The sequence below is a fragment of the Peromyscus maniculatus genome, chromosome 1 (assembly GCF_049852395.1).
Source record: "Peromyscus maniculatus bairdii isolate BWxNUB_F1_BW_parent chromosome 1, HU_Pman_BW_mat_3.1, whole genome shotgun sequence".
NCBI classification, from domain to species: domain Eukaryota; kingdom Metazoa; phylum Chordata; class Mammalia; order Rodentia; family Cricetidae; genus Peromyscus; species Peromyscus maniculatus.
In genome coordinates this window covers 122309228-122326065 of record NC_134852.1, presented here as the reverse complement: position 1 = coordinate 122326065, position 16838 = coordinate 122309228, and the positions used below count along the sequence as shown (strand labels likewise).

The window sequence follows — 16838 nt, the reverse complement described above, 5'->3', positions numbered from 1 at the left end:
CCCCTAAAAACGCAGCCTCATCATCTTGGGGAGCAGGTTCAGGAGGGTGGGCTGGGCTCAGAGTCTCTCTGATCTCACACCCGGGGGCTTCCGCCTACTCAGTTCCAAGGAGCTGCAAGTCCTCACCCCTAAATTGGGGTGAAGGGAAGAGCCTCCACCAACTGCACAGCTGACCTCTGTTACTGTTGGAGGAGGTAGCTCAGCTCTGCTCACCACAACTGCGCAGTGAGAGGCCGTTTCCTTAGCACTGTCTCCTGTGTTGTGTTTTTTTTTTGTATGTGTGTGTAGCATGCATGCATGCATTTGTGTGTTTATATATAAGTGAGTACCTGTGTGTGTGGATGTACATGCATGCGTGTGAGTACATGTAGAGGCCGGAAGTTGAAGTAAGGTGTCTTCTTCAATCCTTCTCAACTTTATGTGCTGAGGCAGGATCCTTCACTGAACCTGGAACTTTCCAATTTAGCTACTCTAACTAGCCAGTTGGCCTGGGGCCTTGTCTCTGCCTCCCAAGTACTGGGATCATGGCAGGCAGGCAGGCAGGCAAGCCCAGCTTTACCTGGGTTCTGGGGATCTGAACTCCAGCCCTCATACTTACACAACAGATGCTTTATTCAGACCCATGGTCCCAGCCACCCCCGGATTATTGATTTCACTTGCAGATGGGAAAACTGAGCCCAAGATGGAAAGTCTGTCTGTCTGTGTTCTTTCTACTATAGTACCGGTAGAATGATGAGTCTGTGAGGTTTTTAATATAATAACACTAAAAGGGAAAGTTTACAGATAATACTTGCTACACTTATAAATCCAGTGCATGTTGAAGGGCTTTCTATGAGTGAGTCAACCCTGGCAATCAATAAACAGATGCCACAGCCAGATTACCCTCCCCTCCTGCTTCTTAAAACATGTTTTGTTATATTTAGTGTCTGTGAGTGAGAGAGAGACATATGGTAACACAAGAGCATGTCATAGCATGTACAATGAGGTCACAGGACAACTTGCAGGAGTCGGTTCTCTCCTTCCACCATGTGGGTCCCAGGAACCGAACTCAGGTCATCAGGCTCGGCAGCAAGTGCTTTTATCCACCGAACTGCCTCGCTTGCCCACACCCTGTTTCTTACAAATGAGTGTTATTAAATTTACTTGTAATACACAGAACTGTTTTCTAAAAAAGCCACAGGCCTACTTTCAAAGGGTTGAAGCCTCACTTAAGAGTCTAGTCTGTTTTTAACTAAGCCAACAGAAAAACAAAAAGTCTCCGAGCCACATCTGCCCTCCTCTCCTGGCCTGCGTAGGCTGCTCTGGATTGTTTTGTTTGCTTTTTGAACCCACTTCTTAAAAACACTGAGGGAACCCTTGGCCATTTCAGAGGTTTCCAGCAATGGTGTAGGCCTCAGTTAATCTCATAAACCAAAGCCACTCTATTGGGCTGTATGGATGGCTTCCACCTCCCTGCGTGGGAAGTAGGGAACTCTCATAGCACCAGGGGCTAGGGCGCCCAACAAGGACAGTTGGACCAATTAACCAGTTCCAGGGCTCCACTGCTGAGCACCTACTGTGTGCCCAGGAGGTAGCTGGTGTGTAAAGAAGGTATAAGATCTCAAAGGTTCTGCAGTATTTTAAAAGCAAAGTCAAAGCCACAGGCTGGGCTCAGAGTTGGGGCTCAATTTGAAGCCATTTATGGGAAGTACAATAGTACTAGACATGGTGCTATCTGGGCTTCCTCCAGAACCCTGAGATTCTCCTCTTTTGTTCTTTATTTGTGGGCTAGGACACCATTGGGGTGTGGAAGAGTCACAGCAAAGGACAGAGACCCCCAAGAACTAGAACCAGACACCCAGCTAAGAACTGAGAGCTAGCGTGCTCCTCAGCTTCAGACACTGTGGCCTCAGCCATCCCACCATGAAATGCTTGTATAACTCATGACAGACCGGCTGGGAGCCTCATGTTCAGTCCCAACTAGAACAGCACACAACAGCCTCAGCAGCTTGGACTAGGAAAGAAACAAACTAAGATGCTCAAATCATAGAGGAGGGTAACTCCAGATCAGCCAAGAGGGAAGACATTTCTTTACTGGTCCCTCTAACATTAAATGATAGGAATAAGTTTTATCCCAACAGTAACTACTTGTTGCTAACATCTGTATCAGTGTGCTCTGCATCCATCCATCCATCCACCCAGCCAGCTATCTGTCATAAATCCATCCATCTATCTATCCACCCACTCATCATCTTCCCATATGAGTATTTATTCATCCATCCTTTTTTCCATCCACCTATCTATCCACCTATCCAACTACCCACCTGCTAATCCATCTCTCTATCCATCTATGCAGCCATTCATCATTTACCCATCCATCCATCTATCATCCAAGCATTTATTGTCCTTATTGAATAAAAGTTAATGGTTACTTTAAGCCTTAAAAAAAATCCAAAAACTCTGGAGAGTCAGAGTTTAGGTGGAGTGGGTGGGGAGCCTTCCCCTGCCAGTCAAACCTTTCAGAACATGAAGTCTTTGCTTCTTCCTCTCCTGAGATACAAACTCCCCTAGACCTAGAGACCCAGTACTCCAGAGGCTGTAAGCATGTAACATCCTCCAAGACTTGAAAAGGAATTCAAACTTAGAGACCCGAATAGGTGAGTTGCCTCTGCCATATTCACATTATCCAATGTTCCTCACCCTGCAGGCTGAGCAATGGACCCCAACTCACTATTATGTCAGCGTAAACACCGAAAGGCCTAGTGTAAGGTTTGGGTAAATACAATGTTGGGAATCTATGAAGCCTCCCAGCAAAGCCTAGACAATTCCTTCACAAATGCCAATGTTAGACATCTCCTGGAGATAGGACACCACGGGGCACTCAGGAGCCGGCATGTTAAAGATCGGGAGCTTGGCTTCTTCAGAACTGAACTGCCACTTCAATAGAAGCAGCTGGCTGCCAGCTCTGCAGGGATGACCTGTTCAGGGGCTGCAGTGACATCCTGACCAAAGACAGACACCTACCTTTAGCCCCTAGTGCAGGAGTAATCACAAAGCAGCCCTCAGGCTATGGGGGAGCCACAACAAAGAACCCCACAGCATAGCAACATGGACAAAGGTCATAATTGTATCGCACACTGGGCACTGTTCCTAGACACTTAAATATATTAACTTATCCAGGCTTCCTAATTCCCTGTAAGGTGGGTGTTATTATCAACCTCATTTTATAATCAAGACACAAAGGAAGTTAAATAATATGCCTTAGGTCATAGGACCATAGCAGGCTATGAACCCAGGCTGCTTTGACCCTAGACTCTGCTTTGAGCCATGGCTCCACAACCACTGTGATACCTCACTGCAGATGTGGGAGCCTCAAAGGCAGTCTATTTGATGGAGCTCTGAGTATGCCTTCCTCTCTGTATGCAGGATGGTTCCTCTCACCTCAGCAGTCCACAGCCAGCATTCTGCCCATGGCATTAAAGACACTAAGCACATCATCAACCTTTCTTGTCATGACTCCAACTTAGAAACACTGCCTTCTTCACATTGCATTCTTTTGCAAGCTTCAGAGGACCGCATGGGAGGTAAGAGATTGGGCTGGGACAGGGAGAGGACAGGTAGACCACAGGCGGACACACCCAGAATGCCAAGACTCTAGGTATCACTTTAAGGGACAGCACAGCCACCAGCCAACCGGAGCATGCGTGCTCACAGACTCTGGAAGTCAAGTTGAAATAGAGTGTGCTCCAAAGGCCAGGACAGTTCCAGAAGTGAAAAATAAAAACCAGCATATGTGTCATCCGAGCCGGTGACTACAACGCCTTTTTTGATTAGGGGATTAATTAAGAAAAATAAAAAAACAGTCAGGATATGGTTTCCCAACAGCATGGAGCCCCGGCCCCGCCCGTGGACTCTCAGCATCCTGTACAAAGAAAGCATTCCGTCATTTTAGCACCTTTCCCCAAGACAATAGGCTACATTTTTCCACCTAAGAATTGTTGGCTTGAAACCACAGATGGAGAGTCTGTGAGTGTGGATGTGGCTCAGCACAGTCCCCGAGGACAATGATTAATGGCTTTCCCAGGCCTGCTATCTGGTGGTCCAGATGCTGACCATAAGGGCTGGTCTTAGAATTCATTGCCTTAAAGACCCTCTTCCAGCGTACACATTCCCAAGCCCTGAGCTCTGGCAGGAGTGGGCAGGGAAGTTTATTACAGTGGGGAGTTGCAGGGTCAGGGCAGCCTATTCTCACTGCTGCTGTAGAAATAGGAAGTTGGTTGTCCATGGAGGCCTTGCCTAGCAAAGGACTGGCTGGGGTGACCTTTGCGCAATAAAAGGCCATCCAAAAGTAGCACGCAGGTGACTGTGGCCGAGATGTTTTTTGAGAAGTCACATCCAGGGGCTAAAAGATGCATCAACACACCCTCAGAGGACAGAGTATTCACTAGGGAGAAGAAGGACAATGACAACTTTAGAAAGAAAAGAGGCTGGAAAAAAGTTTAACCACGGCCCACCTAACTCCACACGTAAAATTGGACTCAAAGTGGCTCAAAGATCTAAACTTTATGGTTTTACAAGAAAACCGAGGGGTGTGTGTGTGTGGAACTACTGATAGAGTTTGCCTGGTGATCTATGTAAACTGTGTGTGGTGGTGTGTGCCTGTTACCTCAACGCCTATCAGATGGGACAAAAGAAAAGTTGTGGACAGCCTTTCTTCTAGTCCAGACAGACACTTGGTGCTTTGGCAGTGACAAGAGATGAGCAGTGGATGAATGAAGCACAATCATGGTCCTTCCCAGCTCGACACTACAGGACACTACAGGACTATAAGACTTCCCAGCAGCACCCAGACCCGTCCTGACCTCTGCGGAGGCAGGGCTGCCTTCCCTCACTTCCATGACCTGCAGGCATGCTGTGAAAGCAAGCCACTACCTGGACACAAGAACACAGGCCACTATGAAATCCTCAGGCCAGCCAAGGTGTCACTCAGGGACAACTGTTAATCTATGTTTAGTACCCCTGGGATATCACAAGTTCTTCCAGGAGGAAGTAAATCAGGTGAACTGGTACCCAGAAGTCCCCTGTGACTTTGCATCTCACAGGGTAAAAAGGCCAGTTCTGCATGGTACCCACACTCTCTGGCCCATCTCCTGCAAGGATTTTTTTTCTTTTTCTATTAAAAATAGTTATTTCCATAAAATATATTCTGATCACAGCTTCCCCTCTACCGTCTCCTCCCAGATACTCCTCACCTCCCTATAACAAGGATATCTAACCAATATTTGGTATCTAAACTGAGAAGTCCTGTAATGGTAAAAATATTAGATATTTGAAGACTTGGTACTAAAAAAATGTAAGATACATTGTAAATAAATGTTATAGTTATTGTTTATCAAAACAATAATATTCCAGATACGTTTGAGTTAAATGAAAGGTCTAACTAGAATGGAAGACACAAAAGAACGGAGTCTGAATGCATGCTGTCCCATGAACCACTCTTGAAATCATTATGGTGACTGAAATGGCCAAATACAAAATGGCAAATGTCTGATTCCCTTCTATGAAATACCCCAAACAGGAAAAATCACAGCGAAAGGGCAGGGTGGGCGAGCCGGAGTTACTACCAGTGGGTTCAGAATTTCTACTTAGAGTGTGGAAAAAATTTAGAAATAAACTGGTACTGGGTGAGGCGTTGCATGCCTGTAACCTCAGAACTCTGAAGTGCAGGCAGGAGCATCAGGAGTTCAAGGCCAGCCCTTGTGTGTATGTTTTTAAAGTTATTTCGCCAGTCTGGAGAGATGGTTCAGAGGTTAAGAGCACTTTCTGCTCTTCCGAGATCTCAAGTTCAGTTTCCAGCATGCTCATGGCAACCACAAACATCTGTAACTCCAATTTTGGGGGATCTGATGCCCTCTTCTGGACTCCTTGGGCACTGCACACATGTGGCACACAAACACATGCAGGCAAAACACATACACATAAAGTAAAAATAAATTTCATAAATCATTCCACCACTTCCTTGTACTTTTTCAGTGTGGCTCACATCATAGTGCTCTCAGGCAGAGCTGGCCCAGAGACTCCAGCTACTGCTCCTCAGGTGGCCACCTCTGCCCTCAATTCCTGCTTTAAAAACCACGCCTTTCCTTTAGTCCCCATGGCTATTTGTGACTATTTTACAGTTACTTGTAGCTAAACACAATCCTCATTGACTCAGTAAGAGAACAACTTAAAGGCTGAGCCTGATGTACTTCCGGGTAGCTGCCCCACAGAAGAACTCCTTGCTATGGAAAATACCCATCCCCAAGGCTTTCCTCCTCCCCCTCCCCCTCTCCCTCGTATTACTGCTTCATCATCTTCTTCTTTCTTTTTTCAATGGAAAACAACAACAAGGAGAAGCAAGAGTCTCAAGAAGCAAGAAAGGCTGGAGCCAGGCAGCAATTCCCATGTGGGAGGCACAGCTTTCAACCCTCCAGTCTCGCCTCCTGCCCTACCCAGACATCCAGTTATTTGGATAATCTGGCCAGAGTCTCATCTAGAGTGCAACTCTGGGTGGGTCAGGGACTGCAAGAAGAGTTTCTCCCAGAAAAAGGAAGGCTCCTCTCCCGTCTTGCAGACCTACTAATGGGCTACTAATTCCCTACACACCTTGGGAGCTCCTTGAGTCACAGAGGCTAGCCAAGGCCCAGAAGTGGCTGCAATCACTGTCCCTGCCTCCCAGGGGAGAGATGCTCAGAGGCAAATGTGGGCAGGTGCTGTGATAAACAAGCAAAAGGATTAGCAGGGCCACCTCTAAAAGCTCCTCCTACAGCCTTGGGACTACCGCGGCTCACCTGGGATAGCTTCAGAAAAAAGCAACTTATCAACTTCAACATGCTTTTCTTTTTTTGAGACAGGGTTTCACTGTGTAGCCCTGACTGGCCTAGACTTTGAACTCAGAGATCTGCCTACTTCCCAAGTGCTGGGATTAAAGGCAAGAGCCATCGCCAAGCCCAGCTTTTTAATGAATGAAAACTAGCTTCCCTTTTTCTTTTCTTTGACACAGGGTCTCACGTAGCCTAGGCTGGCTTCAAATTGGCTATGTAGCTGAGCATGACCTTGAACTTCTGATCCTCCTGCCCCCTGTGTCCTGAGTGCTGGGATAACAGTCCTGTTACAGCATGCCTCGTTTATGGTATGCTAAGGATAGAACCCAGGGTTTCATGCATGCTGGGCAAGCACTGTACCTATATCCCCAGCTCAATTAGCTTTTCCTTTAAAAAGAAAGTGTATTTAAATGTAGTTATTATTCAGTATCCAGGGTTCTAGGAGGCCTTTATTGCTTCCCTACAGATACCAAAATCTGCGATGTTCAAGTCTCTTGAATAAAATGGTGTGTCATGTTTGCATGTAACCTGTGCATATCTTCTCATACACTTTAAGTCATCTCTAGATCATGTATAAAATGCAAATGCCATGTAAATAGTTTTTTTATTGTATCATCTAGGGAATAACAAGGAAAAAAATCCATGTTTGTTCAGGACAGACAAAATTATTATTATTATTTGATCTGTAATTGGTTGAATCCATAGATACAGAACTCGCAAATACATAGTGCTGACTGTATCTCCACAAAGCAAATCACAGTGGATCCAGACATTAGATTTTATATGAAGCTAGGACAAAGAGAGAGGGTTTTCTCCTCAGTAAAATATCGTCAGGAAGTGGCCTTGGGTAGACTTGTGTGCTTCCTTGAGATAGGTAACGGTGTGGCAGTGAGCATCACCTTCCATCTCCAGGCTGGTCCGTCCAGTAGCAGGGTCAGCTGTCTCTGGCCAGGTGAGTGGGCAGATCCAGAATTTCCTCAACTAGTTCTTCTGCAGAGTACAGAATCTCACAGCCCAGAGACAGAACCGCCTCTGCCTTACCAGTCCTGTGAGGCTGCCTGTACCTGTCCATATTAGGCAAAGAGGCACTTGACCTGCATCAGCCCCTGTGTGTGTGTGTGACTTCAGACATCAGGAATGTCTGATAGGCTTATCCAAGCAGGAGATAGCAGCTGGGAGCTCCCAACTTTACCCCTTTCACTCCTAACTTCCTCTCCTCCTCTCAGCTGCAGGCCTTCCCAGGGACTTCACTTGGGCAGTGCAGGAGCCACATGGCAAGCTGGGTCACGTGTGAGAACCAGGGCATGGGATCTACATGGGGAGCTGAGGCGGCCATGAGGCAAGGTCATATCGGGGAAGAAATGGTGTGTGCCAACCCAGCTGGATGCTCCCCAAATGCATACTCATCCCTCCACAGTGATAGTGTAAGAGGGCTTTGTTTTCATCATGTCAGCTGTCCCCAATCTCTGGTTGGGACAGGGGTCCTTGAGCCATTTTCTGCAAGTGTGTTTTTCTGCAAGGTAGACAATGCCTGCTGGCCTGCAATGATCACCTGGTGTTAGAGAGCAAGCTCGGGAAGGTGCTAGAAGGAGTTCCGGACTAGGTGGTGGGGTGTCCATAGGGAGGTTAAGGTGAGGGTTCTTTGCTCATGGTCCTCCTTCCTTGTAGCCTGGCCCTAAAGCAGGAGGTCTTTTCTCATCCTCTCATTCATCCATCCATCCTACTTCCTCAGGCTCTTCCCATCCCTGCTGTGGGATGGTCTGTATGTCAAATTGCTCTGATTGGTCAATAAATAAAACACTGATTGGCCAGTGGCCAGGCAAGAAGTAGGTGGAACAAGGAGAGAGGAGAATTCTGGGAAGCAGAAGGCTAAGGCAGGGAGACACTGCCAGCCTCCGCCATGACAAGCAGCATGTGAAGATGTCGGTAAGCCACAAGCCACGTGGCAAGGTATAGATTTAGAGAAATGGATTAATTTAAGCTATAAGAACAGTTAGCAAGAAGCCTGCCATGGCCATACAGTTTGTAAGTAATATAAGTCTCTGTGTTTACTTGGTTGGGTCTGAGCGGCTGTGGGACTGGCAGGTGACAGAGATTTGTCCTGACTGTGGGCCAGCCAGAAAAACTCTAGCTACACATCCCCTCTCCCCTTTCCTTCCCATTGCACAAGCAATGCCTCTTTCTAGATTGTCTTTCTTCTTTCTGTCCTTAGCTCTACAAGACAGAGCCCTGCTTACCTGGTAAACTCCCACACCATCCACCCTCCTCCAGGAACCATTTCCAGACTACCCCAGCCAGTTAGTCATTTGTTTTCCTGTATCCTGGCATACTGGAGCACACACCCCTCTCACAGCTCTTGGATGGTAACGATTGGGATGGCTCAGTGTTTGCTGATCATTAGCTATGTGGAAGGCAACACTGCAGGACTCCACAGGGTGACTGTATTTAACCCTAAAAGTCACTGTGAAACAGACCCACTGTTATTCTTATTTGACAGAGAAAAGCAGAGAGATAGTAAAGAGGCCTGCAGAACTACAGAAGTATTTACAGGTACCTAGATAAGCGTTTGGTATATAGTACTAGCTCCGTAACACTCATCTTGTGAATTATCAAATATGTAGATGAATAAGGAAGTAATTACATTCCTGTCTCCATCATAAAAAGCTCAGGTGAGAACTTTTTTTTTTTTTTAAAGACAAAGCCTCATGTAGCCCAGGCTCACCCTGAACTGGTCCTCCTGCCACTACCTCCCTTGTGTAAGGATTACAGGCATGGGCAGCCACATATAACTTGAAAACTACGTCTTTTTTTAATATAATTTAAATTTACTATTATTATTGTGTGTTGGGGGATGTGTTCCGTGGGATGTGTGTGGAGGTCAGAAGTTATCTTGGTGCAGCTGGTTCTCTTCATCTACCTTTACGTGGGCTCCAGGAATTGAACTCGGGTCACCAGGCTTGCATGACAAGTGCCTTTATCCACTGAACCACCTCAGCATCTCACTGGCAGTGTTTGACAGCTGGCTTCAAACACTGTGTAAAAGGTAGATTAATGCCTTCTTGTCTGTTGTTGATTTTGGGGACAGGGTTTCTTTGTGTAACGGCCCTGGCTGTCCTGGAACTCACTCTGTAGACCAGGCTGGCCTCAAACTCACAGAGATCTGCCTGCCTCTGTCTCCTGAGTGCTGGGATTAAAGGCGTGCGCCATCATCACCTGGCTGATTAATACCTTCTTAAGCATCTTTCAACCATCTTTACTATTGGATGCCTAGCTAAGGTGCAGGGATCTACAAACACCTGCTGCTGGGGCAAACCATGATAGCCTGAACCCTAGCAGAGCTACTCACTGGCTCCCGCGAAACAGCTGTGGCTCCCTGCCTGTGCCCCGCCCCCCACATGTCACCTGCCAGATGACGAGAACACTATTCTCTTGCACTGCTTCTAGAATTACATAAGTGCATGGATTTGGGGGTGTGACAGCTCCATACCAAATTACATATTGCAGGCTCATCTGGGCCTGGCGTAATACCTACCCACTTGGATGTCACAGCTGAGCCAGGTGTGGCCCTAGTGCAAAGGTGGCATCAATCTCAAGAGAGTTCATATGATATGATCCTTGGTTCACCCCATTCTTATCCAGAGCCACACCCAGGGAATGAATTATGAAGTGCCTAATGAAGCCCTCATAAATATTAATAGGTCATAAACAACTATCTCAGGCTAAATTAGGCAATGCACACTTGGGCCAGTGCTCTGGAGACCTGCTAGGTCATTTTCACTTCTAGGTACCTCCACTGTAGTTCTTCTCATAGGTCCTGGCCCTCCGGCCATTGCCAGCAGTACATGCAGGCATGTGTGGTTAGGGATTTGGAAGCAACCACAGAACTTAGCACGTACAGGTGGGGGGCTGGTAAGCCCAAATCAACTCCAGATGGTACTGGATCATGTTCCCCTCAATACAAAGAAGGGGTCAGGACAAATTACATTTGTTCATACTCATTCCCGTGGCTAACTGGGAGCTTTAATGAAGCCAGGCATTCAATGCACCTGCATTATCTGGAACAGCATTTATGATCAACCACATGTTTGCTAAGGTCTAGTATTTCTTATCTGGCTGATGCTAAGCATAAACTATTATGTCAAAGAAAATATAAACATGCTGTGTGAACAAGTCAGTGTCTGTCACGTGGGAGGACAGGTGGGACCCATCTTCTGTGGTTTGGCTTGACTCACGAGAACAGCAGCATGGCTTCTTAGAGCTGAATACCCATCACCCATGCATGAATCAGGTATGGGAGGGCCTGACCAGAGAAAAGTAACTAGTAGATGTGGAAAACACCTGTGTTTGTCTGAGCTCCTGGCCTGGGGAAGCTGCTCTACCCTCGTGTCAATCATGTGATGCTTGGAAGGGCTGACAATTACAGTAGCCAGGTTTCCTGGATTTGATCATTATGAATCCAGAGGCAGGGTAATCAAAAATCCACTACTGAGTTGCACGAGAAAGATGTACCTTTTGGGGTCACAGACCTGTCAAGATGGGACCCAGACATTCCAGGAGGAGAGAAACCTGCCCACATTACAGCAGAACAGAGCAACATATCCAACATGGATGGAAGGAGAAAGGATGGGAAAGACTGCGTGATGAACCGTCCTGCCTCCATTACTGAATGGTTTTCCTCCCGGTTTGACTGGTGTGAGTTGGGGTGCTGAAAAGACCAGCATAGTGACCTCCCAGAGTCTCTTAGACTGCCAGTGCCTGTTCAGACCCTTCCACTCCCCAGCCAGGCAGTTTTAATAAGATAGACTCTCGCACATTCGAAAAGCCTTTATTCCTCCTCACCAAGGCTTATCAACTCAAGCTCAACTCAAGTACTACTACTTACTAAAGCCCCGCTAACCAAAGATGTTCTCATTTTCTTTGTATCTCAGGTACACATAGTGTCTGTCAGCCACAAGGTGTGAGGACTCAGCTGCTTCAAGCCACTAGAGCTTGTAAAATAGGACTGGCCAGACAAGACAAGCCACCCTCTGGCTGGTGATTTTTCAAGGCACACCCTCGGAGCCAGACATGGAAGTGCATGCTAGTAAGCTTAGCAATCAGGAGGTGGATGCGAAACATCAGGGGTTCAAGGCCAGCCACCAGTACATAGTGAGTTTGTGGCCAGTCTGCACTATATGAGACCCTGACTCAAAACAAAAGACATCATGTTAGCCAGCCTTCCTCTCCTGCCCTGCAGGCTGGCTTCCTCAGAAGGTTCACCTTTGGATCAGCCACCTGGGCGATGCCACTTCCTAATAAAACAGTTCTGCTAGGCAAGGTGACTCACACCTCTAATCCTAGCACCGAGACAAGAGGATTGCCATGAGTTCAAAGTCACCCTGGGCTAACAGTTCCAGAGAAATCCTCCATGAGAGAGAGTGTGTCAAATAGTGACCACACAACTTCTTTCTAAGGTACCTTCCTTATGATTTTCTTGAGGTTTGCAAAGACCATACATGGGGTCCTTTTAAAAAGAAAGCCACCATATACAATGATTGAAAAGGTAACTCTGAAGCCTCCTGCATCCCACCCTCCCCCAATCCCCAGGGATCCATGAACCAGGAAATTATAACAACTTTGAAAGGAGGCATTGGTGGGAGTGGAGGGGCACCCAAGGCATCTGTCTTCTCCCTCTTCCTTTGCCACCCTGGTGTCTTCTGCTTGAGGCTAGAGCATGGCAAGTTTTGGACCAGCATGGGGGGAGTGAGCAGGGGGCTGCTCTCCTCCTCAGAGTTGAAGTGCACATGGTTTTAGTACAGTTGGGCCGCTTTCCTGTACTCTGCACATTGGTGCTTTGGGACTCAGGAGCTTGGCAGCTGTCCCCCTGGGGCAATGGAAAGCAGCCGTATCCCACGGGGGCCTCAACCACTCCCCATCACCAAAACAAAGACACAACAGGCTCCATTGCTATGGAGAGTTCAATCCTCTCATCCTGGGATTGGCACAGACTAGAATTCCATGGGCTCTGCTGAGCTACCTCCCGAGAGGTCTAAATACCGTGCATTCAACATTAACCTAAACACACAGCCTGGATCTCTACCAGCGACAGTCCTCTGGGGCTGGCAATGAATCTCAGCTTTCACAGCTTGTGGGGTGGTGACATGTCGGAGATGTCAGAGGTGTGATGCTCTGGGCCCTAGGTTCACTGATGCTGCCAATCACAGGCCACAGGGGACACAACCAGTTTATGGGGACTATCTGCAGGTGCGACACAGATCCTGGGGAAGGGGCAAGGAGAAGTTAAGAAGAAAAGACCAGAGACTATTATAGCTATTAATGAAAATCAGGGAGTCAGGATGGGGAGATGGCTCAGTGGGCAGAAAGCTTGCTGCACAAGCTTGAGGATCCGAGTTCCAATCCCCAGCTGCCATGTAAAAGCTAGGCATGGAGATAGACACTTGCAAGCCCAGCATTGAGGGGACAGAAACAGGTGGATCCCAGGGGCTCACTGGCCAGCCAATCTAGCTGAAATACCAAGCTCTCAGCTCAGTGGAAGAGCCTGTCTCAAAAGACTAATGTAGAGAATAGAAGAAGATGCCTGAAGTTGACCCTTGGCCTCACATGCACACATACAGGCAAGTGCACCCACTCCCACCCACACCCCATACAACAAAAACAAACAGGAGTCTCTCTAAAATGTTTGCTACCAGTAGACAAGCACTTAAAGGACACAGCGCAGGTAGCACGGTGCTTAAGCGACAGAATCAGACAGCGCCACCATGCCTTCTACAAGTATGAACCCAGGTAAAACAATTGTTTTCTTAGTCTACACACCTCTAAAGCAGTTCAAAGACCTACGGCAGGTGTCCAGTGGGCTCAAATGGGACAAAAGGTACCTTGTATACAGAAGTTGCTCAATAAAGAACAGGGCCCACAGGCAGCAGGGGTGTAGAGACAGGAAAAGTAGGAGATACAATGGTGGCATTTGCTTCATGTCTCCATTTTGCTTTTGGTTCCCTCCCTTGGGGAAGGTGCAAAGCGGGAGATGTGGCCACCACAATAGGATCAACTTCATGGCACCCCTTCCAGACAAAGGAAGCCTTCCCCTGAGAACTACCAGATAGCACCCACAGGCACATCTATTAAGAACCTGCAAGTGGCAAGGTGACACTAGTTCTCCAGCTCCCCGTCCCATGGGGAATGTCTGTGGGGGTCCCCCTTACCTTGGTGTTCATGCAGGCTTTCCCTCGCTTGTATTCCTTGTGGGAGCCGCGCTTATCCAGTTTGTGCCATAGAGCCTTGGCCTTCCAGGTGTTCACCTTGGACTTGAGCTGAGAGTAGAAGTTTCTATGGTCCAGTGGATCTAGATCCAGGAGGCAGGTGAGGATGTTGAAGGCCTGGAGCGTGCCTTTGCATGTGGTAGCTTGCACAAAGTTCTCGAAGACCTGGCTGGCCTGGGCCTGCTTCTCATCCTCATTTTCTCCCATGGTTCAGGAGCTGTGTGGAACAGTGGTGTGGAGGGGTCAGAGAGGGCTACCATAAAGTGCTGGGAAAGTGTCACACCTGCAAAGGAAGGCGGTGACAGGTGAGTCTCATGTCCTTTAAAGGGACTAAAGGGCTGATCTTGATGCCGCGTGCTCACCGCTCCACCTGGACCTTATTTGGAGAAGGTCCAATGTACCTTCTAGCCTGGCATGACGCCTTGCTGGCAACCTCTCTCCCCAGCCCCCAATCCTTTCCCTGGCTGGAGAACTGCAGATTGCACAAAGCTATATAAATATACTCCAGAGAATGTCAACAGGACCCAGGCAATATGCCGCAAGTCAGATGGCTCTAAAAACAGCGAGTAGGAAAAGGAAAAGGCCAGAATGGAACAGTCGGTTTAGCCCCTGTGGACAACCTATATCATTCTTGGTGCTACAAATTGATTAACAGGAATTCAACTTAGTTAAAATTATGTCAGTGCACAGGCAAAAACCCCATAGACCATCTTCCCTCAGGCTTCCTGATCCTTTTCACTGATTTACCCTGGGGTGAGGTTTTTTTCCCCTTAGAACTTCTGTTACTGGAATCTGCTGGAAGCACACCATCTACCTCAGTCAGACAACCAGAAGACAGAGTCACATGGCTTTTTCTTTGCCAATAGTGAAAGGAGCCTGTTCTGTGCAAGACCAAGCAGGGAGCTGTTTGAACAAGTGCTTGGACCGATGGAGGAGACATGCAATGGGCGGGGGGGGGGGGGGGGGGGTGTTCATTCACATCGCTGAAATTGTTTGGGTTTGGGACATACTCCCCGCCTCCCTCTCTCTGTGCCATTCTAACCTCAAGCATTTCTTAGGGAAGTCATTTCAGCTTCAAAGAAATGAAAATGAAGAAAAGCCACTTCTTCAAAGCAAAGCTATTTTTTTCTCTCAAAATGTATAGTTAGTGCAAGAAGGCCAATGTGAGGGCTTTGGACTGGCCAACTGTTGGGGTGCTGAGGAGCCTGGCAATGGGAGACTGGACAACACACAGAGGAGAAGGCTCCCAGGCAGCTTCACACTCTCCAGATAGGATCATCTATGAAGGGCACATCTGGATCGGAGCTTGGTTTCAAAATACCCAAAGCAGTCAGGAGGCTGTGTATCTTTTCCTCTAATTTCTGATTCATCCACAACAGTTTCTGGTGCCTTGGCAAATGTCAGTATCGCACTGGGTGCCGGGAATACAGAGATGGATCATGCAGAGAGAGAGACCCCATCGGGGAAGAAGACAGAACAATGGGCAAAAGGGCACTTTGTCCAAACAAAGAGCCTGGGGGTGCTCAGCTCAGAGAAGCAGGAGAAGTCCCCAGGAAATGCCAGATTGCTTCTGTTGCAGGAAGGAGGAGGGTTTCAGGACAAGATAGAAGAGTGGACATTACGGGCCAGTGAGACACCGTTCAGAGGCATGAGTCTGGAAAGAGCTGGTAGAGTTACAGCAACAGCCGATTCAAGGTGTCAGCAGCTCAAGATTCCTGCAAAAGTGGTAGATTAGGGGTCCTGAGATCCACCATGGAGTATCTCCTCCAGGCCAAGGGATATACATGGCTCACGTGGGAGCCTATCCTCGCCTACTGCTCCCCTGAGAGCATCTCTGTGCCTGGCACCGGGCTCATATGGAGATTAAACCCCATTCCTGTGCGAGGTCTTAACTTGCATATGTTGGCCAGGCCCATCCTTTAGGAGGGCCTACCTGGCTACCCCGATCCATGCCGCCCAGCAAGTTACACAAGTGGAGAGGACCGGACCGGCAATGCCAGTGCCCTGTCTTGGAGGAGACATGAATTCCTTCCCTTGGGCTCCCTTAGCTCCTCTAACATCCCCGGCACTTGCTTGGCATCTCACATGAGCACTGTGACCTCCCATGTCTCATCTTTCTCTGCATGCCATACTTGCCCCCCAGAGAGCACCCAAAGAAAGTGGGACTCACCTGCTTCTCTGAGTGTGTTCACATTCCCAGACTTATCTATCTTTGGAAGCACAACAGTGTGGCATTGAACGAGGGGGTGGAGGGTAGCTGGAAGACAAAACAAGGCACCCAGGATTCTAGTGTAACCCTATAATCCCTGCTAAGGATGGACTGACCTTGGAGTGGGGTGACCTTGGAGATATGGGAGCAGGTGTGCAGAGCCCCTTCATTGGCACATTGACCTCACACAAGCCACTTAATGCCAAGACTCGGTTTCTTCTAAGAGACGGATGATAACCACGGGTCCAGGAAGTGCTGGGCATGTGTGTTAACATATGTAATGCACGTAACACGTTATAGCCAAACCCACTCTCCACTCCCAGTTTCCCGTCTAAAATCTGTCTACAACTGCACACCACTGGCAAGTATCAAGCCAGATCTGGCTCCCGGGAGACAATTTACAAACCTGAAGAACTTGTCTTCTCTCTCTCTCCTGAAACCACTTAAATCTTGGACTCCAAGAGAGGATGAGGCAAAGGCGGTACAAGGGTCTGGGGGTGTGAGAACTCCAGAACTGGCTCTTATCTG

General features: G+C 48.0%; 1 protein-coding gene across 9 annotated transcripts in view; it reads right to left on the bottom strand.

Moving 5' to 3' along the window:
* Window positions 1-16838, bottom strand: part of Mical2 (microtubule associated monooxygenase, calponin and LIM domain containing 2) — a 191101-nt gene that overhangs the window by 131630 nt on the left and 42633 nt on the right. For 8 of the 9 annotated variants that reach the window (XM_076550354.1, XM_076550361.1, XM_076550364.1 and 5 more), the window contains exon 3: window positions 14045-14318. In XM_076550354.1, coding sequence (XP_076406469.1) covers window positions 14045-14308 — 264 coding nt within the window. In that variant the 5' untranslated portion in view covers window positions 14309-14318. Of the gene's footprint in view, window positions 1-14044; window positions 14385-16838 lie in introns of all 9 variants that reach the window. The other variant, XM_076550385.1, reaches the window with a different exon arrangement.